This window comes from Histoplasma capsulatum, assembly GCF_000150115.1.
Source record: "Histoplasma capsulatum G186AR genomic scaffold supercont2.2, whole genome shotgun sequence".
Taxonomy (NCBI): Eukaryota; Fungi; Ascomycota; class Eurotiomycetes; order Onygenales; family Ajellomycetaceae; genus Histoplasma; species Histoplasma capsulatum.
Window position 1 is genome coordinate 1,762,409 of NW_025544802.1, and position 22,297 is coordinate 1,784,705.

Here is a 22,297-nt window from a genome sequence, read left to right on the forward strand (position 1 = left end):
ATGTCAGGAATGTCGATCGATTATTGCGTATATGCCACTCAGCGCCGGTATCAAATATCCAGGAATCTCGAAGATAGGGGCGAAAGCTAGAAGGAGAATTTTTCGACACTCGTCTTTAGCCGTTTTATCGATCAATCGACAGGCGTGATATCAGAAGTGACAGAAGATTGATCAATAGGTTGATCAATAGGTTGATCAATAGGTTGATCAGTAGGTTCTCCCTTTCCTTTTAGAAGAACCATGCCACCTAGTGCTTGTTCTACCATCTCAGTGTTAGAAGCAGCTCTGGTAATGCTGCATCTATCTTCTTCTTGATATCATCATTCTTTAGTGCCTCAACAATCTTCTTACATCGGTTTTCGTTTTTTCCCATCTTTCTGGCTTCTGACTTGGATTGAGATAGTAGCATTTGATCCAGGGATGGCTTGCTCCACAAATGCAGACTCTTGCTCGACTGCCTGAGTAACCTTTGGTTTACCTTCCGTCTTTGAAAGGCACTTGGATGCCCAGGTGTGGGATACAAAGTTCGCATCTGCTCCTGAGTCCACTAATGTCCACGCTATAGAACACCCAGCATCTGTTAACATCCAGGTATTCATTGCTAATGAACATTTATCTTGCAGCTTGGTAGTTCGAATTCCCAATGCAGCAGCTCCTACAATTGGGATTGCTGGTTTTTTGCTTGTCAAACCTGGTTACACTTCTCTGGGTATAACATCCAGCAACCATTCGCGACATGACCCTTCTTGTGACAATGTGAGCACACCTTCATCCAATTATACTTATCTTTCTTAGGTCGCTAATGAATTATTCCCAGGGAGGTAGAGTTTGAATATTATGTGTATATTGATACCAGCGCCGTTGCGTGTCAATATCGAAATGAGTAACTGCTTCGATGATCTTGCAATGATCATATTCACTGTAATAGACAAGATCACTGGTGTGAAATGCAATAGCAGCAGTAACAAAAGTCTGAGATTCCTTCATGCTTCGACCCCGGAATTTCTCCACATCATTTCTTGGAGGATGTCTACTCATGCCAGGATCTCGTTAATTCCAGTTGCCAAAGTGGTACCCGGCTACGCCTCCGGTTGATTGTATTTGCGGTGCTTTCTGCCGAGGTATCAGCCGCTCTTGGCGCAGGTTCCGGTGGATCTTGAGTCGAATCAGTTTGCTCCTCTCGTTTCCTTTTGTTCTGACAGCTATTAGATTTACCAGGGCGACGTTGGTTGTCTATAAACCTCGCAGGCTTGCCCTTACGAATAGCTCGCCGTCGCTCCGGCATATTTTCATCGATCAACTGCCATCTTCGAAGGGGTTCGTCATCATCTCCGAGTTCTTGGGTATAACGAAGGAGTTCATTGCGTATCACTGGTAAAGCTTTACTTCGCAGGTTATCCATTCTTTGCTGCTCATTGTATGGGGGTAAGTAATATTCCCAATCTTCGAGGTATTTGGAGAAGTCGCGTATCGGTTGCCAGTCTTTTTGATAAGCATCTTGAAACCTTTGGCTTGCTAATCGGCGCTGGTTCTGCGGGTCATTTATCTGCATATCTAGATGCAAGAGCATGTCATCAAAGGTAAATGGCATCGCTTCTAGTCTAGATTGTCCTGCTTGCCTACCATTCAAGGTAGCAAGATTGGACACAAGCAGTCCTGGCTTGGTATACCCTTTTTTTGCGATATTTGGATCGGAAACCATTTACCACCTCTGCGAAGGAGAAGTTCTCCTTACCCCCTATCTCAATTTCCCTTTTTCGAACGGTGACATATGGATTGTCGATGGGTATATTAGCATAGAGGAAGTCCTTCCACATATCAAAATTGCCATCTATAACAGAGTGCTTGATCTCCTATTCAATCAGTGTCCAAGCATCTAACCACCTGTTTAGGCACCTTTTGCAGGTTCTGATACTTCTGCCGTACTTAATATTGGCGGTCCGCGGTCCTAGGGGATAATCTCTTCTTAAGAGCAATCAGAAGGTCCTTGAAATCAATGAGATCATTTCCATCAGTTGCTATCTCTAGCTCACTAGCAGATACCGTCCTGAAGATCTCCTTCTTGATCCTACTGACACCTTCAAGCTTATCTCGATAGATATTTCTATCATTGTTATACTTAGTATTCTCCATATCCCATCTAACTTTTGCTTCCGTGGTGTGCTCGATAGGGAACTCTGGAGGAGAAGGTATAGGTATTTGGCTCGTTCGATTGGGACTTTCTTCACTGACAAGATCCAGTACTTGTAGTTCTATGGCAAGACCTAGCATCATCTTGTACCACAAGTTCCAATTCTTGGAGGAATCCATGAAGGGCGGTGCTTTTGATGACAGATTTTCTGTTGACATTTTGGTCGTTTGGATATAGATAAAAAATCGATATAGAATCGAACAAAGGACGATATACATCGAACGGATATAGGTTATGCCGCAATCGTCGCCGATGAGGAGGTCGGTGAGATCGGATAGATAGATAAGGATGTAATCAGATGGATATATTATGGATATCAGTATAGCGATTGGTAGCTAACCCGGGCTCATAACTGTCGGAACGATGGAATGTCCGAATATTAACCCCATCCGTTTGGACATTCTTCGGGAAAGTGATCCTCCCAGAGTTTGAAAACTACGAACCAACCATGAGAGAGGAAGCAGTCCATGTTCTCATCTCGAACCAAACTCCCAAGCTCGGCCTTCAGAATCACAACCAAGTTGCCCAATAAGACAATCCTTGGCCAATCAATCTCCCTGCTGATCAGCGCCAGCCACCTCCCGGATGATTCCGCCACCAAATTCGTCCCAACAATGCGTCTCCACCATCTCAAACTAGTCATTGAATGTGCACAGCCTTTTGCGCCTTTGCATCCTTTGGCTGCAAAACAACGACGGAAAGATCAATCACCCTGCTCTTATCGACTGCTCTCATCCTGATATTCCCCTGGAACCCCTCGCGGCTAATATTGGTGAGCTTCTGGACATCTTCTGTCTCCCTTCGCTCACGCATAGTTTCACGAGAAATCTCGTTCGGTGCAGATACAGCTTTCAGCTGAAGATCGTGGTTTGAGTGCCTGGCTGCACGAAGACTATCTGGGCGAGCCGAACGTTGTTGAGGTTTTGTCGTCGTCTTATTTGCAGCTGCCCCTTGGGCCGCCACCACTACTGTGCATCAGAGGCGGCGGCAGCGGAAGATCGGATGCAGTTGCTTCTCAACCTTGAACGCGGGGCTAAAAAGGTTCGTCATGGTGCGATCCGGGGCCGGAAAAACAGCCCGGCATGGTCCTAATCTGGCATGGTGTAAAAACTATAAGACCTGGCTGGTTATTATTCTTAGTCTAGTGGCTAGCGGCAGCTAATATAATGGATATGTGTGTGGGCCACGTGGGATAGGGCTTTTTTGACGAATCTCACCCCTGCATGCACTAGTGCATATTCCACGATTCCTCTCAATGATGTTGATTTTGCGTATTTTGCAAGGCCCTAACCCTTAACCCCCAGAGGAAATAAGCATGCTCTCCCGTTGACATCGGGATAGCTATCCGTAGATAATATATATAAGTGTATAGTGTATGAGGTGCAAAGGCGGGGCTGGAAAAATAGCTAGGTGTGCTGCAATTGATAGTGGTTGAACTTTTTAGCACCACGTTCAACTATGTCCCGGCGCTGTTTCGACATGCGCTTTCATTTCCTTACATGTTTAACCTAATGGTTTGTTTTGAGTGTATGTCTTTTGCTACTATTGTTGGATATGACGAATTCCTTATGATCCCTTTTTTTGCAGAACACTCTTCTTACATGGCGATGCCTCTTCTGGACATGCAACCCAGATGTTGCATTGATGGTTTGTGGATGTTAAAATTTTTTTGTATAAATAGGCCGGGAAAAAATGAAGTACTCTCTTAACTCATTTCAGATTATCATGAAATTAGCTCGTTATGAGCAGTTTTTACGTCCTTCGATTTCTGATATCTCAAGTAACTCTTAACCTCGGGTTAGAGATCTTAGCAGCACACAGAGTATAGATACTGTGGTTGTTAAAATGGGTCAAATATTTCGGAGTCTCCCATGTTTATTGTTTTGAGTTTGCTTCTTCCGTCCTTCTGCGGCAAGTACGTTTCGATGGGTCATTCCAATTATACGTCAAAATAATCGCAAACATTGGCCAAACATGGGACAAGCGAAATCGCAATGACGGAAGATAGGATATCCGGATCGATCTTGAAGGTTGCAGAGTACAGGTTCCCCCCTACTGGTCGGGCAGTAGCCAAGAGCGGCTTTGGTCGGTTCACATTGCCATTGCTATCAACTGTCAATGCCCCAGAGTTTCACCGTACGATCGTGGCCACAGCTGGCAATCCATTTCACATCATCGCTCACATCGACGCTAAGAACATTTCCGGAATGTCCGCTCAAGGACTTGACAAGTGACCAGTCATCCGCGCTGAACACGTTGACATTCTTGTCAAACCCACTAGAAACGAAGAAGGTGCCCGATTTCTTTGGTTGTACTGGCTGTGAGGGTGACGATGATGATTGGTCATCTCCTGGTATTGAAGGGCTAACGGGATTGTCGATTGCGACGCCATTCTGGTCTTGCAACGGGATGGATGGGAGGCATGAAGCTGTTGATTCAGTTCCTTTATACCACCTGAGGTCTGAGACAACGCCGCGATGAGCTCCTACCCCACCTGTGCACCGTACCTGTCTGATATCCCAGCATTTCACCCAGCCATCACCCGAGCCAGAAAGCACACGATATCCGTCAGCGCCCCAATCCAGGCCATATATTTCTCGGATATGTCCTTCCAAAATCATAACGGTTCGACCAGTCCGTAGATCCCAGATGCGCCCATAACTATCCAGACCACCACTGGCAAGGAGAGAGCCATCGGAATTAAATGCCAACGAGTAAACTTCTCGAGAATGGCCTTCCTGTAGGAGAAGCTCAGTGCTAGTCGCGACGTCCCAAAGTCTCCAAGTTGTGTCGTAGGAAGCAGAGGCAAGGTAATCTCCTGAAGGGTGAAATTCCACGCGACAAACGCGTCCTGAGTGGCCAGACAATGTCGCCACTGGTGTATCTTGAGTGAGAGACCAAAGGTTGACGTTTCCTTCACCTCCTCCCGACGCTAGGTTGACAGATGACTCTGATACGTTAGATTCGGGTTTCGTAGCACCTGGATACCATGAAATTCCACCAACGCGATCCGTATGGCCCCGTAATGTAACCTTTTCATCTAAATTTGGCACGTTGAGAAGTTTAATCCCTCCTCCCCAGTTTCCCGCTGCTAGGGTCTGACCATCCGGAGCAAAGCGCAAAATGCTGACTGGACGCTCGCCCGCGATTTGGGAACCATAGAGATCAAAACTCTGTAATTTCTCTTTCACGGCCTTGCGATGTTTGATATGTGTACGTAGCGGGATGGTAGATTCTTCTTTCTGCCGCTCAACCCTGGCCTTTGCGCGTGGTAGTGAATACCTAGCAATCTTCTGCCGGGCCTCTAATAATTCTGGTCCACCAGCAGTATAGAACTCCTCTTCACCTTCTGCCTCTTCTTCATCGCCGTCCTTTCCCTCTTTCATAGATACATCCTCTCCTTCTTCAGCAGCAGCCGCGTCAACAGCCTCCTTCTGCTCCTCGAGGTCCGTCAATAGCTCACGCAAGCGGTCTCGTCTATCTGTAGCATCTTCGCCGAAAAGGGTGATGGGATGTCCAAGCTCGCGTAATCTGGCACGAACTCGACTATCTTCGGTGGGAACGGCAATTGCGGCAGCTCTTCTGCGACGGGAAAATTGCGACAGGATAGCAGAAGCTTTCTCAGGGGGAATGCCCGCAGCAGCAGCAGGCATGTCATAGTCCCGGTCGATCGCTAAGTTTCCGGAAAACAGAATATCAGTACACTGGCCATCGGCAAGTTTATAGGATAAATAAACAAGAAGTGAGATAATAATGTGTTCATTTGTTTGTTACTTACGGACAGCATTTAAATCAATCCCCATTTCCGTATCCTATATTCCAACAGGCATGGCACTGATCAGCTAACGTAAGCAATCAAAACGGCAGGAAGCGCAAATGTTCTTTTAAGGGAATTCTGTGTGAACAATTCCATACGGATAGGAGGGTAATATATAACCGTAAGGAATGGCAATGGGCGGGGCTCAAAATGCCTACCTCTGCGGCATCATTGACATATGCCCGTCTTGCAGGATGCATCTTGTCCCACCGGTCTCTCGGAAAAGAGATAGAGTAAGGTTGGCCGAATTGAAGTGCGCCGGATTATAGAAACCACTATACACAGTCTTAACCTACAGGAATGCTATAATGGTGGCATGGTATTGAATGCTGAATGTTTGAATGTTGAAGGTGAATTCTCCCACGAGCAACACGTGATCTCGCCGCCACAGACCCCTGCCCAAAGGTGGATTTTCAATCTGCAGCTAGACCGGGGCTAGTGCTGGAGCTATCAACATCCAAGCTCCTGCACCGAATGAACCTCGACTCGTGAATGTTCAATGCAGAAGACCAGCGAATAATAAGTTAATCACTAAATTGTTGTTGTATTCGGGGGGCCAATTCCATACTGGATTGCTTGCATGACCCCGCTTTAATTGCCGTATGGACACATAACAATATATAATACAAACCTATTGATAGCTTCGAAGCTCGATGCCACATGTAGCAATATTCTCTGTTGACCGCTGATCTGCAGAAGAGGGGAAACTATGTACTATGCACTCTGTATTATTGGCCTCAAAATTCAGAAGGACTGCGGGTTGCAAACGCCGAGAGAACTGGTTGCTGTTGTTTTTGTTTTTGTTGTTGTTGTTGTTGTTGTCCGCCTGGCACCTGCATGACCATCGGAAGACAGGAAGAAAGGGTGGCACTGGCCCCAGGACGCGGCTGCAGGATGCGAGGCCGGGCAGGATGCAGGTGGAAGTGTGTTCTGTTAAGAAATGGTATTCGGTAAATTTGTTTGTTATATTTCGTTTGATGTCCAACCATGAGACAGCTCCTGGCGTCGTACCAGATCCGTGCCTCTGACGGACGCATTGGCCCACTTGCCCCTTCATACACTTGACTCGAAATATAAAGTTTTGTTGCGCGTCTCGTCTGTCTGTGCTGATTTAGATCGATGTTGACAGTTCCTTTCCAGCCTGTTTCAACGCAGTCCCGTCCACAATCCACAGCCTCCCACGTCGAGAAAACCCATTCGCCGTCTGCCGTTGATCACAGCTACACGTTGGTCCGTTGCCACATTCGATTGAGAAGATGGAGGATATCATTTCGAGTGGCCCTCCTTGTCATTCGGACCAGAAGGGCTATAAACTTCAACGTATTTCAAAGGACGTTATCCCATCCTGGGGCAGGCGGAGCCATGTCCCTCGATTTCGGGGTGCACTGTCTCTTGCGATAATGCTGGCATGCCCTGCTGCCATTATCTTCTGGTATGTGACGCTACACCATTTTGATGGCTCATTATTGTCAGCCTCCGTGGCGCTCAGGAACAAGGGGTTCATTTCCTTTTATCGCGAATACTGCCCCGTCCTTAATCCGAGAGCCACTCTTGTCTACGGAGCTTGGGTTCTTTTTCAAGCGCTGCTGTACAGTTTTCTCCCAGGGTCTACGTATGAAGGACAGCCCACCCCTGCTGGAAATGTCCTCAAGTACAAAATCAACGGATTGTTGGCTGTCGTTGTCACTGTGCTCCTGTTTGGCGCGATAAGTCTGCGGGGTGGTATTCTTGCTTCATCATTTGTCGCCACAAATTGGGGTGCATTTCTGGCCACATTCAATATTTACGGCTTGTTTCTCACTCTAGCTTTCTACCTTAAAGCCCACATTTCGCCATCACATCCAGAAGACAGAAAGTTCAGCGGTTAGATCACGCAGCGTTGACTTTATTATTAGAATTTTGCCACACTGACATTTCCACAGGGTCTCCCATCTACGACTTGTATATGGGAATCGAGCTCAACCCGCGGTTGGGCCAATCATGGGACATGAAACTTTTCCACAATGGTCGTCCTGGTATTATTGGTTGGATATTAATGTGAGACCCTCAAATGTTTTCCTAGTTGGCGTTGTATGAGCTAACAACAATGCTATTTTTCATAGTGACATGTCCTTCACCGCGCTCCAATTTTTACGGCACGGATACATTACGAGCTCAATTATTATTGCCGACATCCTTCACCTGGTTTATATTATAGACTTCTTCTTCAATGAGCATTGGTGTGTTTTCTACAAAGGCGAAATTTTGAAATGTCTCTTCTAAAAATAAATGCGAGTTAGGTACCTCAAAACCCTCGATATGGCTCATGACCATGTCGGATTTTATTTAGCTTGGGGCTCGGCAGCCTGGCTTCCCACCATCTACACCTTGCAGCCCCAATTTCTAGCAATTCACCCAGTCTCTCTCTCTCCTATTGCTGCAGCTACGATTTTGACCACTGGGCTTGGTGGATATGCTCTGTTCCGGTCCGCAAATGACCAGAAATACCTCGTGCGTGAAACCCAGGGCAAATGTTTAATATGGGGGAGGGCGCCAAAGTATATCCAATGCAAGTATAAGACCACAGATGGATCGACGCACAAATCCATTATTCTATGTTCCGGTACGTTGAAACACTATCCCAGCGCTCTTTATTAAAACTACCACCTGTAGTAGTTGTGAATTTCATTGCTGAACCGTCCATTGCGCATTCTTTTCATGACAGGATGGTGGGGAGTTGTCCGTCATGCGAACTACTTGGGTGATCTCATCTTATCCTACGCAATGTGTGCTACCTGCGGGTTCACTCACTTGCTCCCGTGGACATACGCCATATTCATGACAACGATACTCGTCCACCGGTGCTATCGAGATGAGCAGCGATGCGCCAGGAAATACGGGAAGACCTGGGAGGAATACTGTGAGAAAGTCCGATGGAGAATCATTCCTGGCATCTTCTAGGTGCTATCTGGTATGCGAGATTGGATTTATTCTATTAGATCAGGACCTATTGTGTTTTTATAACAACTCCCAAAGGATTGTTGTTATGCGAAAAGGGTGGAGTCCGCGATCCGGACATGAGCGAGACAAGGTGTGGGAATGAAATTAATAAATTATGGACGAGTTGCCTCGATATCGATAATTAAGTTAGATATTCGAAGCCGTTATTATTATCATTAACGCGGGAAACTGGATAGAAATCTAGAAACCAAAAATCAAACTGCCGATTCCGGCATGGCGACTGAATATACATATGCAATTGGAACATATATGGGATCAAAATACCTCTCTACTTCACATATCTATATGACATTCTCGTCGCGTGGTTGCAGAACAAGCCATAGGTCAGCCATCACTAACCAGCTTCAAGGTCGAGATCTTTGAAAAGAGTAAAATTGTTGCCCACGAAAAAAAACCGTCTGTACAGTAACCTCTGGCTGGTTTAACCACCAAGCGCCGATCATTCATGAGACGGCATTGCAGAATTGCATCTCCCTAGAATCCGGTGGCGGCTCTAGACAATCAAACAGCAAAGATTATCTGGAAAATGTCCAGTCCTTGGTGGACAATGACCCATGGGCGCATCCGGAGCGTTCATGTCTCACACCTGTCCCTTATTACTAATGCACGTTCATTTTCAAGGTTGATAAGTAGCCATCCCCAACTTCAGGTTAGAGAGTTAGAATTTGAAAAAAGCCTGTCTGCACTCGATTAGAATGAGGGAGGAGGATGGAAATGCAGGTTAGAAATCCTCAAACGGTGTTGTAATTGCGAGCGGATGCTAGAAGCAAGGGAGTCAAGCAAGCTATTTGATGTGATGTTCCGTCGCTTGTGAGAATTTAGATGTTAGGATTCGGTGGTTGGCCAGTCCATTTCTGAATTCACGCGCGCCTAACGCTAGACGCACCCGAGGGTTCTGCTCTGCATTGAAAGGGGGAAATGAATTATGGTTCTATTGTGCAAGTCTCTCAATACGTTCTCTACCTTTCGCATATGAAATTGATTTACATCCGAGTATGTGAGCCTTTCTTTGCTCAATGTATCAAGGAGGTTGCTTGTTTCATAATAATTGTTTAGGCGGCTAGGTCGGATAAATAAAACTCTTGGCTTCATCAATTCTTCCGCAGTGCCCAAACAACGAATATTCCGCATCTCTACCCACCGCTCCAACTTTTTTTTTTTTTTTTTTTTTTTTTTTTTTTTTTTTTTTTTTTGGAAACTGCCTCCGAAAGCCACGTGAGCACATGCGTTTCACCCGTGTTGAACTCCAGAGCGTGTCCCAGATGCCCTCGCGGGTCATTCCTGCGCAGGAGGGCAAAGCCCAGTTTTTCGAATGGACGCGGCTATAGTCGCCGGAACCAGTGGCCTACGGAGCTTGTGTCCAATGCAGCTGCGGAACGTAGTAGGATCCTGTCGGTCGCTCTTGTCCAGACCGGCTGCGTTTCGAGCGAGTTTTCAATCCCCGTGCCCATTCCCCGGTACGCACTGGCGGAGCACAGGGTCGACGAGGTCGTTCCACTCGAGCCCTTTCACTCTATCGGGACGCCGCATAACGTATCGCATCGCCGCGTCCGCGTCTGGAAAAGGACAACGATTTTCTCCCACGAAAAATGTCATTAGTTTTCGGCCGGAAAAGGATGCGGCTTTAGGCCTACAGGTGGGGACAACGCCTTTCGCCCGGAGGATGTCCCGGTTTGATAGTGGAGAGGATGCTTTTTTTGTGAGCAAGGTGAACGGCGAACCCAACACTGTTGCTTTTGGCGTGGCAGATGGTGTAGGAGGTTGGTCCCAATCGGGTGTGGACCCGGCGGATTTCTCCCATGCGCTCTGCAGCAACATGGCTCAGGCCGCTTTAGATTGGAATACAAAAGTCGAAAAATTGAGCCCCAGGGCTCTGATGCAGGCCGGCTATGAGAGATGCTTAGCAGATCAATCTATTTTTGCAGGTGGAAGTACCGCTAGCGTTGGCATTGGGCATGATGATGGGAGGGTGGAACTTGCGAAGTATGTAAATATCCTGTCTATTCGCTACATGACGAAGCCCTGTGTATGACCTTGTAATGTTAACAGCAAAAAATTCGATTCCAGTCTCGGAGATTCAGGATCCATTTTTTGCCGACTGGCAGCCATTCATCAGTACTCCATTTCTCAAACGCACGCTTTCAATGCTCCTTACCAGCTCTCCTTGATACCGCCGCTCATCCGAATCCAATCGTCAATGTTCGGAGGTCAAATCTTCGAGGATTTCCCCTGCCATGCGAGTGTAACTAATTTGAAAATGCAGCATGGTGACGTGCTCATTCTAGCAACGGACGGCGTCCTCGACAACCTTTTCAACCAGGATATTTTAAATATCATAACAGACCAAATGATAACTGCTGGTGCTTGGAACGTTACTTCGGAATCGGGGATTAGCGTTGCTGCTGATCTTGATAAATTCACTCACGAAGGCGGCCTTGTTCAAGCCCCCAGAGTCTCCACATCGACGAACGACTCTCAATCCAAGCAACCGATATCTAACCCTCGAACGAGATTCCTTCCGTTGCAGGATCGCCTCGCTCTTACAGTCGTTCGGCAGGCGAAAGTTTCCAGCATGGATCGTCATAGGGACGGCCCATTTGCGAAAGAAGCTCAGCGATATTACCCTTGGGATAAATGGAGAGGTGGTAAAATCGATGATATCTGTGCCGTCGTCGTCGTTGCGGTTGAAGAGGGGAGAGCAGAGTCATGATGAAACTCCCCGCTGAACTGCATTCCGGCTCAGAAAGTAACAGTACTTGAGAAAGATGGATTATATGGTATAGATCTGACACCACTCGGAAATCGGCATGTCGGTACCGCTTTGGAACCCATAGAACGGAAAGAAGTGGTCACAAATGACTACTCAGGACAGTTTTGTTTTCATATCCTTAATACTTTGCAAGCTCTTGTCAGGAGGGCTGTGTTGGCGCATGTTAAAGATGGTTGGGTTAGAGATGGGTGTCAACTCACATGCCCCAATTTTTCAAACAGAAAAGGCAGGCCTTTGTGTGCATCGTCATCCGCTCAGAGGGAAATGGCTCAAAAGAACCTAAAAAATTGTTTCTTTATAGACTGTACATAAAGCAACATGCTGTACGAATACTGTACATATAGATCTGTATGCTTTGAATGTAATTTAAGAAGTTTGTATACCATCAGTTTTCGTGCTTCGATCTGGAATTCCTCGCCCCGGTGATGAACTCGGATGGCTTGACGCTGAGGACTACATGACTATCTACAACTTCTTTATCATGATTCCCAACCTGACCAAGCGCCCTTGCCAGTCTCCAGGGATAGAGCTGACTTAGAGCCGATGTTTGTTCATTGGCCTCTTATGGCTCTTGCACAACAGTGTCTCTCCTCCTCAGCGTGTCCGTTGTCCCAGACGCTGTTTGAAACACAGAGGTAGATGACGGCACCTCCTGAAGGTAAATTTGTTGGGGCTGTTGTGTCGCAGGTTCATTTTCTTCACTCCTAGACTCTTCTTCCGCACGATATCCCCATGCTCTGGCTTTCTTCTTAATCCAGGGGGAGAAATTCATAAAGAAACCACACGCACAGATTCCCAACCAAAAGGCTAGCTCGCTTCCGTAGATAGCCATCCCGAGTATATCAAGTGTGGGTTGGTATACTAGATTGAATTGTTAGACAAGGTGGTATCGGCATAGGAGATGATATAACTACTGAGTGATCTTCTTGCAATAGGGAGTGGTGACATGGGGAACGGGGCCGTAGTTTGAAATGAAGCATACAGATAGAAACCAGTGAAAATAAATCACCCGCCGCATCAATGGCCACAAACAGGAAACTTATTCCCCGCACAGTCCGATGGATATATATATCCCAGTAGTGCCTAAGCACACCGGCAACGAGGAGACAGGCGCTTAAAATGGCCATCATGGTGATGGGCCATTGGACTTCGTGATGCTTTGCGATTCGGAGCAAAAATATTAGGGCGGCTTGGACACCGCCGAACACGGCGCAGAGAATAAAAACAGTAATGAGACATTTCTTCACGGGCCATTTCTGAAATACATATATGTGTATGCGTATGCTTAGCAATGCGTGCTCGAGAGCAATATAGGGGGGGAGGGGTTGGATATAAGACCAAAATGATAAAATCAATGTGCATACTTTTCCATAATACATGCACTGCGTCCAAGTTGCGAGACTCAGCAGCGTTAAAATCTGAGGCTGGATCCGCAGGGCAATGTTGAACTCCTCAACTATATTGTATGTCCCAAGCGGAACGCCAGCAATTGCCCATAGAATCATCATCGAAGGCTGTAGACCCTCGGTGTGGTGGCGCCGATGGTTTACTGCGATTTGAGGGAGTAGCTAGGAAAACAAATGGTTAACGTTATTCGATCTCTCGGTAGAGGATTCAGAGCCATACATCCCCCAAATCTGCTTACCTGGATACACCAGCAGACCTGCCGTTGCTGTTAGAACTTGAATTCAGGAATGGTAAAAATTATATCAACAACCGCGATTTGAGCTTACAGCGCCAATGGTGCCCAAAACATTTGCTGCAACAGGGACATCCATGTTATACATTAATACAAGTTGTTGAGAACATGAGGCTTGATTGGATATTGACATTCGTGAAGGTTGATAAGTTTGCAGTTTGACATTCGCATATTGACTTGGCGTCTGCATAGTAAACCAACCCAACAACTATGACAAGCATGAGAATAATAATATTTGGGGTTCGCTGTTTCCACAAGAAGAAAGTATCTAGTTGAAAACAGCCATTACGACATACATGGAACACACATTAAAAAATATGAGCCCGAGGAATTAAGGTCAAACGCGCCCTGCACATGCATAATAGAGAGAGATAAAAGTGAGAACTAGCTATGTTTGATAGCCAACTTGATGATGAAGAACTGTCTGGGACAACGAAACCGCAGACACAGTAGATAGGTTGAAAAGAAGGCTAAAGAATCAAACGATATTATTCAAGAGTTTAGGCTACTTTCGGCTATATCCAATCAATGTAAACCTACATTGGTTGAGAATTAAGGCCCGCTTAGTTCAGAATTCAGAGTGGAGTCCCGCCCTTCTTTGCACCGGGAAATGTATCCAGCAACACATCCCAAATAGGCTTGCCGCCCTTGGTTAGGTCAGCCATTGCGGGACAGCCGAGATCAAGGAGAGGAGTGTTGATAGTCTCGGTCAGGAGCTTGAGTGGGGCTTCGAGGGTAGCGACGGTGCTAGATAGAACGTTGGGAGCGAAGGTTTTGATGAACTGGAGAAGGAAGCAGATGAGATTGTTTTCTTCGAGAATATGGCCGGCGTTTGCAATCCCGCTTGTAAGATTGCCAAGGTCGATACCGGCGAAAGTGTTGATTTTGCCCATGTTACCGCCGATGCTTCAATGTGAAGGTATTATTAGTATGTGTGCTCTTTGTCCACGACCATATACTGAGATCTATATACGCCTGGAATAGTAGTTAAGGTCAGCAGCCTTGGAAGAACTAACCTTGCCAACTCGGGATATTTAACAACCCAGTCAATGATATCAAGATTAAATTGGATTAGACCGTAATCGACTGGCGTGCGATACCAGTTTTCTGGAATCCTTTCCCAGCCCTCCTTGTACTCGAAGCAGTCCTCTTCGCCATAAATACCGTAGAAGTTCTTGATAATGTTTTTTGCTGCGATAAATCTCTTTTAACATCACTGATGCCTACCGGGGAGGTATGGAAAGTTTCACTCACTCAAGGCACCCTGAGGGTTTCCACTGGAATGGTTCCTGAATAGTCGACCGGGGAAAATGTACCCAGCGTTGCGGTTGATCAAACCGGTAACTGGGCCGTAGTAGAAGTATGGGTTCTCAAATTTGCTTTCTTGGAATCTGTCCGCTGCCCGGCGTGCCATGACGTCCATGTTATAATCCCCGACCGGGTGTTCCCTGGACATGTTATACCAAGCCATAAACTTGTCCATTCGAAGTGTATGTGCATTTCCTGTGGCATATAGGTCATCTCGCGTATTGGAAGAGTCTGATTCGATCATGTTGTGAGACCCGATTAGACCTTGCGGGGTGCCTGACATGAATAATCAACGATACTGTTCAAAAGACACTGGAAATTCGTTCTTCTCATACCAACCAAGCCAAGAAGATCGTGCAGGATATTTTCAGACAGATGAGTCGGCCCTCCAATGCTGAATCCTGGAGTTAAGGAGATTGGATTCCCAACCCACACAGTTCCCAAGACTCCAAGAATTGTCGCAAGGTCGAGGCCCATTCCATATACTACACATAGAGGTCATATTAATCAAAAGTTAAGGTGCGCTCGCTGGTAGGTAGCGCTCACCATCGTTGATCGCAAAGATAACTTGAGCTGTCTGTAGACCTGTTAGATTGTAAAATGAGCCATGTAGGGCAACTTTCAAGTACAGTTGTAACCCCGTTATGTGGGATATATCCATGGTTTGCCAAAGCGTTCAAGCCTGGGCAAGGGCCTCGCTGATCACCGGCTTCGAAGTTGGGTGGTACGAAAGCATGTTTTCCAGTAGCTATGTTCAATGTTAGCTACTATCACAGGTAGACACGGCAATTTTCCATCTTACTCTCGATGGGTTTTTTCATTGTGTCGAAAAGCATCCGCTTTTCGCGCTTATGCTTGAGCTCGGCTTGAAGCTGCGCATACGGACATCCTTCGTGAGACTGATCCGCATTGAATCTAGCAATGTTTTCCACAGTCGGCAGGGCATTGACGAGCGCATCCAACCCCAGAATAGGGAGGGTAAAGGAGAGAATTGAAAACTTCATCACAAACGAAAAGGCGACGGTTCTGAGAAAAGAATATATGAAACGAATGACTGGAACCTAAAGTCTGCTCATGTAAAATATCATACGGCGTCTGGGAAAGGAGTGGACAAGATCAAACGATCAAAGATCTCGAAAATGAGTGACAAAATGAATGGATTCTCCAGTTCGACCAAGGCAAGCTTTGTCGAAGGAAAATGGGAACAGATGGATACCTCGAAGAGCAAGAGGCAAATGGGGGCCAGAAGGTCCAGGAAATATTCCGGCCCAAACCGACCAGAGGCCGATCATTCAGTCTGTGGTGAGGAATTCACATCCCCAAATCCAGCCGCATCATCAGCGGTTGAGCAGCTTTGCTGAATGTTGCTGACCTACGATACTAGTACAGTAGCTCCACCACGGGAAGGGGAGGTAACCTGTGAAGCCCTAAACCGACAGGGTTCAGTTGCGCAGCATCATGCATGGAAGGGTGAACTGGACGTGGCTTGGAATGAACCAATGACTCCATTTTCATTATTCAGTAGATCGCCGCCCGCTGGAAGTAGACTCGGTTCAAGCAGGCACTGGACGAGGACTTGTCGAAGTCGTCTCTCTTGTGCAGGGGGTGGACCGGGCATATTGGACCGGCGAGGTGGATGCATACTAGCGCAACGATGCCAACCCCTGCTACATTACTCATAGGATTTGGTGATAAGCTTCTTTTAAGAAACCTTGAAAAACATGGGGAAAGGGAGATCCTTATCTTATGCTGCCAGGAGTCCAGGACTCAGGAGGCGGACAGGGCAACTTAGGACTGGACTTGGTGGCTTGAAGGCTTTTGCTGCATGTTTCATGGCCACGTGACATCCTCCTCCATCAGATTCTCCCACCGTGACATCGACTCGGCCTTCTTGGATCAACAAGAACCGTCCGGATGTGCCGATTCCCAATCCTTAAGGTTTCAGAATGACAAGGGTATGAGCGTGAGTCAACATATGAATGCCTTCAGATAAATTGAAATGTATTCATTTCTAGTGGGCGGCAGCTCTGCGAAGTGAGCTTTGTCATTGCAACATACAAGCATTACCATGGGACACGAGAGCACTTCTCGATCATAGCTAATGGACTGGACTGAATATGCGCGACATTGACCATTTAGAATCGAAAGAAGGCCAAACTCTCAATCCAACAGACTCTCTTTTCTTCAGAAACTTGGATACTGGAAACACATGGATGACAGAGAGTGTACTACAGAAAAATGTCTAGAGGAGCCCATTCCTGTTAGGACTAGTCGTACTCTTAATTAATTAAGAGTGGTAAGAAGCGGCTCATGAGGTTGAGAACTGAGAAACCATCCTCATTATGATCTCCGGCATGGACAGTTTCTTTGCCAATGCAAAGTGTGACCTTTGAAGAGAGGTTCGAGTTGGTGGGCGTTGGCGGCTTTGACCCAGCACGTCGTGCCTCTTACCCCCTACTCGCATCCTTATTGCTGGGGCCCACGAGTATTTCCAAGGTTGTTAGCGCTTGATCACGCTCAGGGGATACGACCCGTGCTAGATGTCGAATAGCATGCTCCCTTAAAGCTATCCCCGGTAAAACCAACGTGCTTCCGGTCAGAATTTAATTTCGCATACTTGCTGATAAGCCTCGTGCGGGTAGAAACCCGTTTTTACTGCGTTTATGGGAACGAAGAAGGCACGTAGCTAGTTTGTCTATCGAGATTTTGTTTGGCTCGCTTCTTTCCTAGACTCTTGGGCCAACACTGTCCCCACGGCACCCGAGTATGGGTATGTTTGAGGCTTGCAGGGTTTGTTCCTCCCTTAGCTTTCAGCCTCTGGTCGGTGATCAGCGTCAGCAGCTTTTAGTTTATTTGCTTGCGCATCGTTGAAGTTTGTTTGTGATGCTTCCTGAAGTTGACCTCTCGATTTGTGACCATAAGCCGTTTGATACGATTACTTGAGAGAAGCCGAGAGCGACCTTCCGCGATCCTAGCCGACCCTTCGGAAGCTGGAATATGGAACCCCCGTCAAGCGCTGACGCCGAGTTGAACCTGAAGGACTATCAATGCTCGGCCAGAATCTCAATTTCTCTTGCTCCTTGTGCCCTGGGAACAATTCACTTTGGTCCACTGTCAAAATCACAGCCGCTCATGTATATTTTTTTAAACAGGATTTCGTATTTCCATTCCTTATTATTAGCCTCGTTCTGCTTATTTTCTATTCTCGCAACATTGACCTGTTGAATTCTTCCGACTTTCTCTTTGTCAACTTTTCACTTTCATTGGGTTTACCTTCGTGACCCCTCAGTCTCTTCTACACATGTACGGCAATTGGGCATCGCGCCGCCTCTGTGGTACTTAGACCGTGGATATGAAGGCCTTCAACATCTTCTTAACGGGGCTTGCAATCCTATTTTCAGCAGTGCAGGCAGAGAAAATCTATATACCGAAATGCACGGTAGGGCGAGTCCTGGATAGTCACATATGCAACATAGCTAAAATGCAATCAGATCGAGTGTACGAAACTAGCAATCTCTCAGCTATGCTCGCTCACAGATGTGAAATGCATGGACACCTGCACAAACCCAGAACTCGAGGCGAAGATTGCACCATGCGTGGAACAGAAATGTACAGTCAGGGAATCTTTGAGTATGTGGTCACCGCAATGACAATCGCTATCAACGGCTACTGATTTAATGCAGCGACGCAGCGGATATCTGATTTAAAATGTGGACGCCCAATCCGAGACCGCACTAAGGTGGTATCTATTGCTGGTGTGGTTGGGGGTGGTGTTGCGTTTTTGGCGTTCATTTTGCGAATGATGGCAAGATTGCCGTTTTTCAATGGCGGGCCATTTGGTATGGACGATGTGATGATAATTGTAGCAATGGTTAGTAGCCCGGGATGACTCCCCTGCCGCTTGAGCTCTGGCTAACTCAATATTAGATCTTCGCAATCCCCTTCACCGTTTTCTCGGTATTCAGTGAGTGTCATTGATTCTGAGATAGCCGCGGGGCAATGTAGCTAATAACCAATCTCCTTCCAACAGTCGCAAACGCCGGCCTCGGGAAAGACATATGGCACGTTGATTTCGATGATATTACAAAAGTTCTTTACGTTCGTAATATACCTCCTAGATCGGCGTGCTCTTTGCGTAACTGACAAACCCTAGATCTACTATTGGGACGAGTGGATTTACTTCTCGGCTATCGTTCCGACAAAAATGTCCCTTCACTTCTTCTATCTTCGCATATTCCCAAAAAAGAGTTTCAGGATAGCAATATATATCGTGATGGGTATCACTCTGGCATACGGCATCGTGTTCATCCTCGTATCCGTATTCCAGTGCTCTCCTATCAAAACCGCATGGCTCCGGTGGGATGGCACTGCGCCAGGCCACTGCAATAATATCAACTTGCAGGGCTGGACAAGTGCGGCGATCAATATTGTCTTGGACTTCGTTACGTTGGCTCTCCCTTTGAGAGAGTTATCCCAAATGGACCTCTGGCGCAAGAAGAAGATCCACATATGTATCATGTTCAGCGTCGGTTCTTTGTACGTTGATCTTCACACTCCATTCCCATCTCATTGCAACATAAAAGGCTGACGAGAAAACCTGATAGCGTCACAATCGTTAGCATTCTCCGCCTCCAATCACTACTCAAATTTGCTAAATCACGTAATTTTACTTGTGAGTCTACCTTATTGTTAATGCATTACATGTTCATGAATTCAGACTGAACTACTTCCAGGGGATTACGTCGAAATGGGCTACTGGAGTACAATTGAGGTCCACGTGGGCATCATCTGCGCATGTATGCCAGCAATTCGATCACTCCTTCGAAGACTGTTCCCCAGCTTCTTCTCCTACACGCAACACCAGAAATCAGGCACATTCGGTAATAGCTCATCTCATGACGAGTCTGTAATGCGCAACTCGCAGCCTCCAAAATCTGATTTTCATGAGTCGGACTCGTTGCCTCTCGTCGATGTTTATAATTCTCGACCGCAGTACAGCTACTTCCACGCCAAGTAACTCTCATCTTGCCAGTGTGACTGGTTGTTCCGTCGGTTTTCGCCGTATTTTGAGTCCACCGCCGTGTTCTCTTCTTTTCTGCCGCTAACATTTTAGACTTTGATAATCATTTCTTTGTTCTCCTTTTTGCTTACGCAGTACTTGATCTTGAAGATCACAGATACTATCCTTGCGCTCATTTGACACCGCCCAATAATGTAATGGGCGAGACCCATTTCTTTTCTTTTTTCTTATATCATAGGCAGTGCTTTTCAATTGGGAGTAATATTTTTGGTAGAATCGAAAAGGGGGTTTATTATGGCTGCAAATAACCTTGGCTCTTTCAAACAAACTAAGCCTCCCGCATTTTTTGCCGTCATGGCATCTCAATGAACTAACGGTGGACACCCCCACTGCTTGAGTGGAGCATTCCTACGGCAGCCTATAGTGACAAATGTGTCAAATAGGTTTTTTATACTAGCATTACAGTGTACACACTCCAATTATATTCATTTTATTTGTAGTCAATTAGAGCTTATTGATTAGATATTTTAGCTCTATATTATCTTATGTCATCAAGACTCACTAACTCTATTGATTATATGATAAAATAGGGGTAAGAATAGAGATAAGAATAGAGACAAGAATAGTGGTCAAAGATCTGTGAGAAGTGAGATTTCTTACAAGAACAGCAACTGAGCTCTGTTTACAAGAATCTGATCAAAAGTTGATATGAGTGATAGCTTATAAATTATCTAGAGATCAGTTAGATAGCATTCATTTTTTGATCAAAGATTTTACAAACAATTGTTTGTATTAATATCAAATTTTACAAAGTATACTATAATCTATCAATCATTCTACTAATCAATCTCAATGCTGATGCTGAAATCTTGTTTCATTTGCAGATGAATCAAGATAGTTTGTTTGTGTTTCAAGTTTATTAGAATGACTCTTCTTTATCTCCATCACAGTGTCTTTCATCTTCTTCTTTATCTTCTTATCTATCTTCATCAGAGTGTCTTCCATCTTCTTTACAGATTTCTTCTCTGTCTCTGATTCTATATTATGTTTCAATTTCTTCAACTTAAACAACTTGAATAGATTCTTCTCTATTTTAATTGTCTCTGATTTGTCAACTTTGGCTTCAGATTTGATTTTGGTTTGAGATGACTGACTTCATTTAATACAACTTAGATTGAATAAATTGACAGAGGAAGTATATTTGTATTTGATTATTAATATAGAGATATTCTCTTTTTTGACTTTAATATCTGATGATTTGATTTTAATATTTATTGATTCTGATGATTGTTCAATGAGATAATTGAACTTATTATAGATAACAAGACATATATGAATAATTGTAGTTGTTGAGATTGATGAGTGCACTTTCTTAAATGAACTCAATAACTTCTTCAAATCTAACTTTCAAACATTAGAAGTGAGTATTACTGCATCATTCTTTTCTATAATCAAGATAGAAATAAATACATCAACTGAAGAAACAATAGAAAGAATATTCTTTCAGAATATATCAAGTCTGACAGTTATAATTTCTAGAAAATCTTTTATAGTGAAAAATTCACAATCTGAGTAGATTTCATTCTGGATTTTATCTATATAAAACTGATTAGAGTTACTCTTTAATTGAAGATTTTATACTTATAAATTAACTCTCAGTTGTAGTATGTTTGTAGTTTTGTATCATTGTATTTACACTTTTAAATATAAATAAGTAATTTGTAGGATTTCTGCAATGAGAAGAGCTGATTCAGCTCAGATTTGACAATAGATTTCTTTGTGAATAATGTACATTGAATTGATGTATCAGCATTGAGAATCATTTGTTGAACTTTCTGTGTTTTTTGAATAATCAGTTAATATACTTACTGAGAAGATTTAGAATCAAGAATTATTGCAGAGAGTGATAGTGTCAGAGCTGAAGAACTGAGACTATCTTCAATGACAATGATTTCATCATTTGTTGAAGTGATGATGAAGGATTTCAATGTGAATAAATTGACTTTATCACAATAAAAACAGACAGCTTCACTAATACAGTATATTTCATGAGAAAATCTAGAACAATTGAGACAGAATGATGTTCATATAGTGAAGGAAATCAAGATGATAATAAACAACAAAGCAAAACTGAGGAAATTTTGTGTGTGTATGTGAATGTGTGTGTGTGTGTGTGTATGTGGATTTCAGCAACTTGATTAGTATATTGATTAGTATAATAGCTAACTACTTTTATTGGCTCTAGACTATCTATTACAGATTAGCACATCACATATCTAGATATAATGAGTAATAAATAACATATCAAATCAATACATAAATCATTCATATATAATCAACAGAATATTGTTATATTAATCAAGTAAGCAAATTCATGATTAAAATATCTTTTAATAGTATTAATAACTCTAGATTTGAATATATAAATAGAGATGATAATGATATTACAAGATATAGAGTATTCAGTGTATATATATATACTGTGATGTATA

General features: G+C 44.8%; 9 protein-coding genes across 9 annotated transcripts; 4 read left to right on the forward strand and 5 right to left on the reverse strand.

The window, feature by feature from the left end:
* Positions 1-207: 207 nt before the first annotated feature.
* HCBG_01815 (uncharacterized protein) lies at positions 208-738 on the reverse strand (the record flags this gene model as incomplete). The annotated part of the gene is made up of 3 exons (XM_045428864.1): positions 208-247; positions 352-559; positions 660-738. 3 exons carry the CDS (start codon positions 736-738, stop codon positions 208-210), a joined length of 327 nt encoding a protein of 108 aa, XP_045290650.1.
* Positions 739-1,050: 312 nt separating this feature from the next.
* Positions 1,051-2,349, reverse strand: HCBG_01816 (uncharacterized protein; the record flags this gene model as incomplete). Its single annotated transcript, XM_045428865.1, has 4 exons — positions 1,051-1,187; positions 1,216-1,554; positions 1,736-1,831; positions 2,034-2,349. The coding sequence occupies 4 exons, from the start codon at positions 2,347-2,349 to the stop codon at positions 1,051-1,053; spliced, it is 888 nt and encodes a 295-aa protein (XP_045290651.1).
* Positions 2,350-3,934: 1,585 nt separating this feature from the next.
* Positions 3,935-6,208, reverse strand: HCBG_01817 (U4/U6 small nuclear ribonucleoprotein Prp4; the record flags this gene model as incomplete). The annotated part of the gene is made up of 2 exons (XM_045428866.1): positions 3,935-5,895; positions 6,167-6,208. The coding sequence occupies 2 exons, from the start codon at positions 6,206-6,208 to the stop codon at positions 4,300-4,302; spliced, it is 1,638 nt and encodes a 545-aa protein (XP_045290652.1).
* An 848-nt stretch (positions 6,209-7,056) lies between these two features.
* HCBG_01818 (7-dehydrosterol-delta 7-reductase) lies at positions 7,057-9,250 on the forward strand (the record flags this gene model as incomplete). Its single annotated transcript, XM_045428867.1, has 4 exons — positions 7,057-7,871; positions 7,931-8,045; positions 8,288-8,610; positions 8,713-9,250. 4 exons carry the CDS (start codon positions 7,265-7,267, stop codon positions 8,946-8,948), a joined length of 1,281 nt encoding a protein of 426 aa, XP_045290653.1.
* Positions 9,251-10,320: 1,070 nt separating this feature from the next.
* HCBG_01819 (type 2C protein phosphatase PTC7) lies at positions 10,321-11,718 on the forward strand (the record flags this gene model as incomplete). The annotated part of the gene is made up of 2 exons (XM_045428868.1): positions 10,321-10,991; positions 11,076-11,718. The coding sequence occupies 2 exons, from the start codon at positions 10,321-10,323 to the stop codon at positions 11,716-11,718; spliced, it is 1,314 nt and encodes a 437-aa protein (XP_045290654.1).
* A 622-nt stretch (positions 11,719-12,340) lies between these two features.
* HCBG_01820 (PQ loop repeat protein) lies at positions 12,341-13,556 on the reverse strand (the record flags this gene model as incomplete). The annotated part of the gene is made up of 4 exons (XM_045428869.1): positions 12,341-12,639; positions 12,872-13,034; positions 13,143-13,346; positions 13,512-13,556. The coding sequence occupies 4 exons, from the start codon at positions 13,554-13,556 to the stop codon at positions 12,341-12,343; spliced, it is 711 nt and encodes a 236-aa protein (XP_045290655.1).
* Positions 13,557-13,802: 246 nt separating this feature from the next.
* On the reverse strand, positions 13,803-15,789 carry HCBG_01821 (uncharacterized protein; the record flags this gene model as incomplete). Its single annotated transcript, XM_045428870.1, has 7 exons — positions 13,803-14,383; positions 14,494-14,668; positions 14,732-15,061; positions 15,121-15,270; positions 15,332-15,362; positions 15,415-15,533; positions 15,588-15,789. The coding sequence occupies 7 exons, from the start codon at positions 15,787-15,789 to the stop codon at positions 14,053-14,055; spliced, it is 1,338 nt and encodes a 445-aa protein (XP_045290656.1).
* A 135-nt stretch (positions 15,790-15,924) lies between these two features.
* On the forward strand, positions 15,925-16,432 carry HCBG_01822 (uncharacterized protein; the record flags this gene model as incomplete). The annotated part of the gene is made up of 3 exons (XM_045428871.1): positions 15,925-16,087; positions 16,175-16,255; positions 16,308-16,432. The coding sequence occupies 3 exons, from the start codon at positions 15,925-15,927 to the stop codon at positions 16,430-16,432; spliced, it is 369 nt and encodes a 122-aa protein (XP_045290657.1).
* Positions 16,433-18,086: 1,654 nt separating this feature from the next.
* HCBG_01823 (CFEM domain-containing protein) lies at positions 18,087-19,802 on the forward strand (the record flags this gene model as incomplete). The annotated part of the gene is made up of 6 exons (XM_045428872.1): positions 18,087-18,120; positions 18,296-18,415; positions 18,469-18,656; positions 18,939-19,321; positions 19,369-19,457; positions 19,519-19,802. The coding sequence occupies 6 exons, from the start codon at positions 18,087-18,089 to the stop codon at positions 19,800-19,802; spliced, it is 1,098 nt and encodes a 365-aa protein (XP_045290658.1).
* Positions 19,803-22,297: the final 2,495 nt, after the last annotated feature.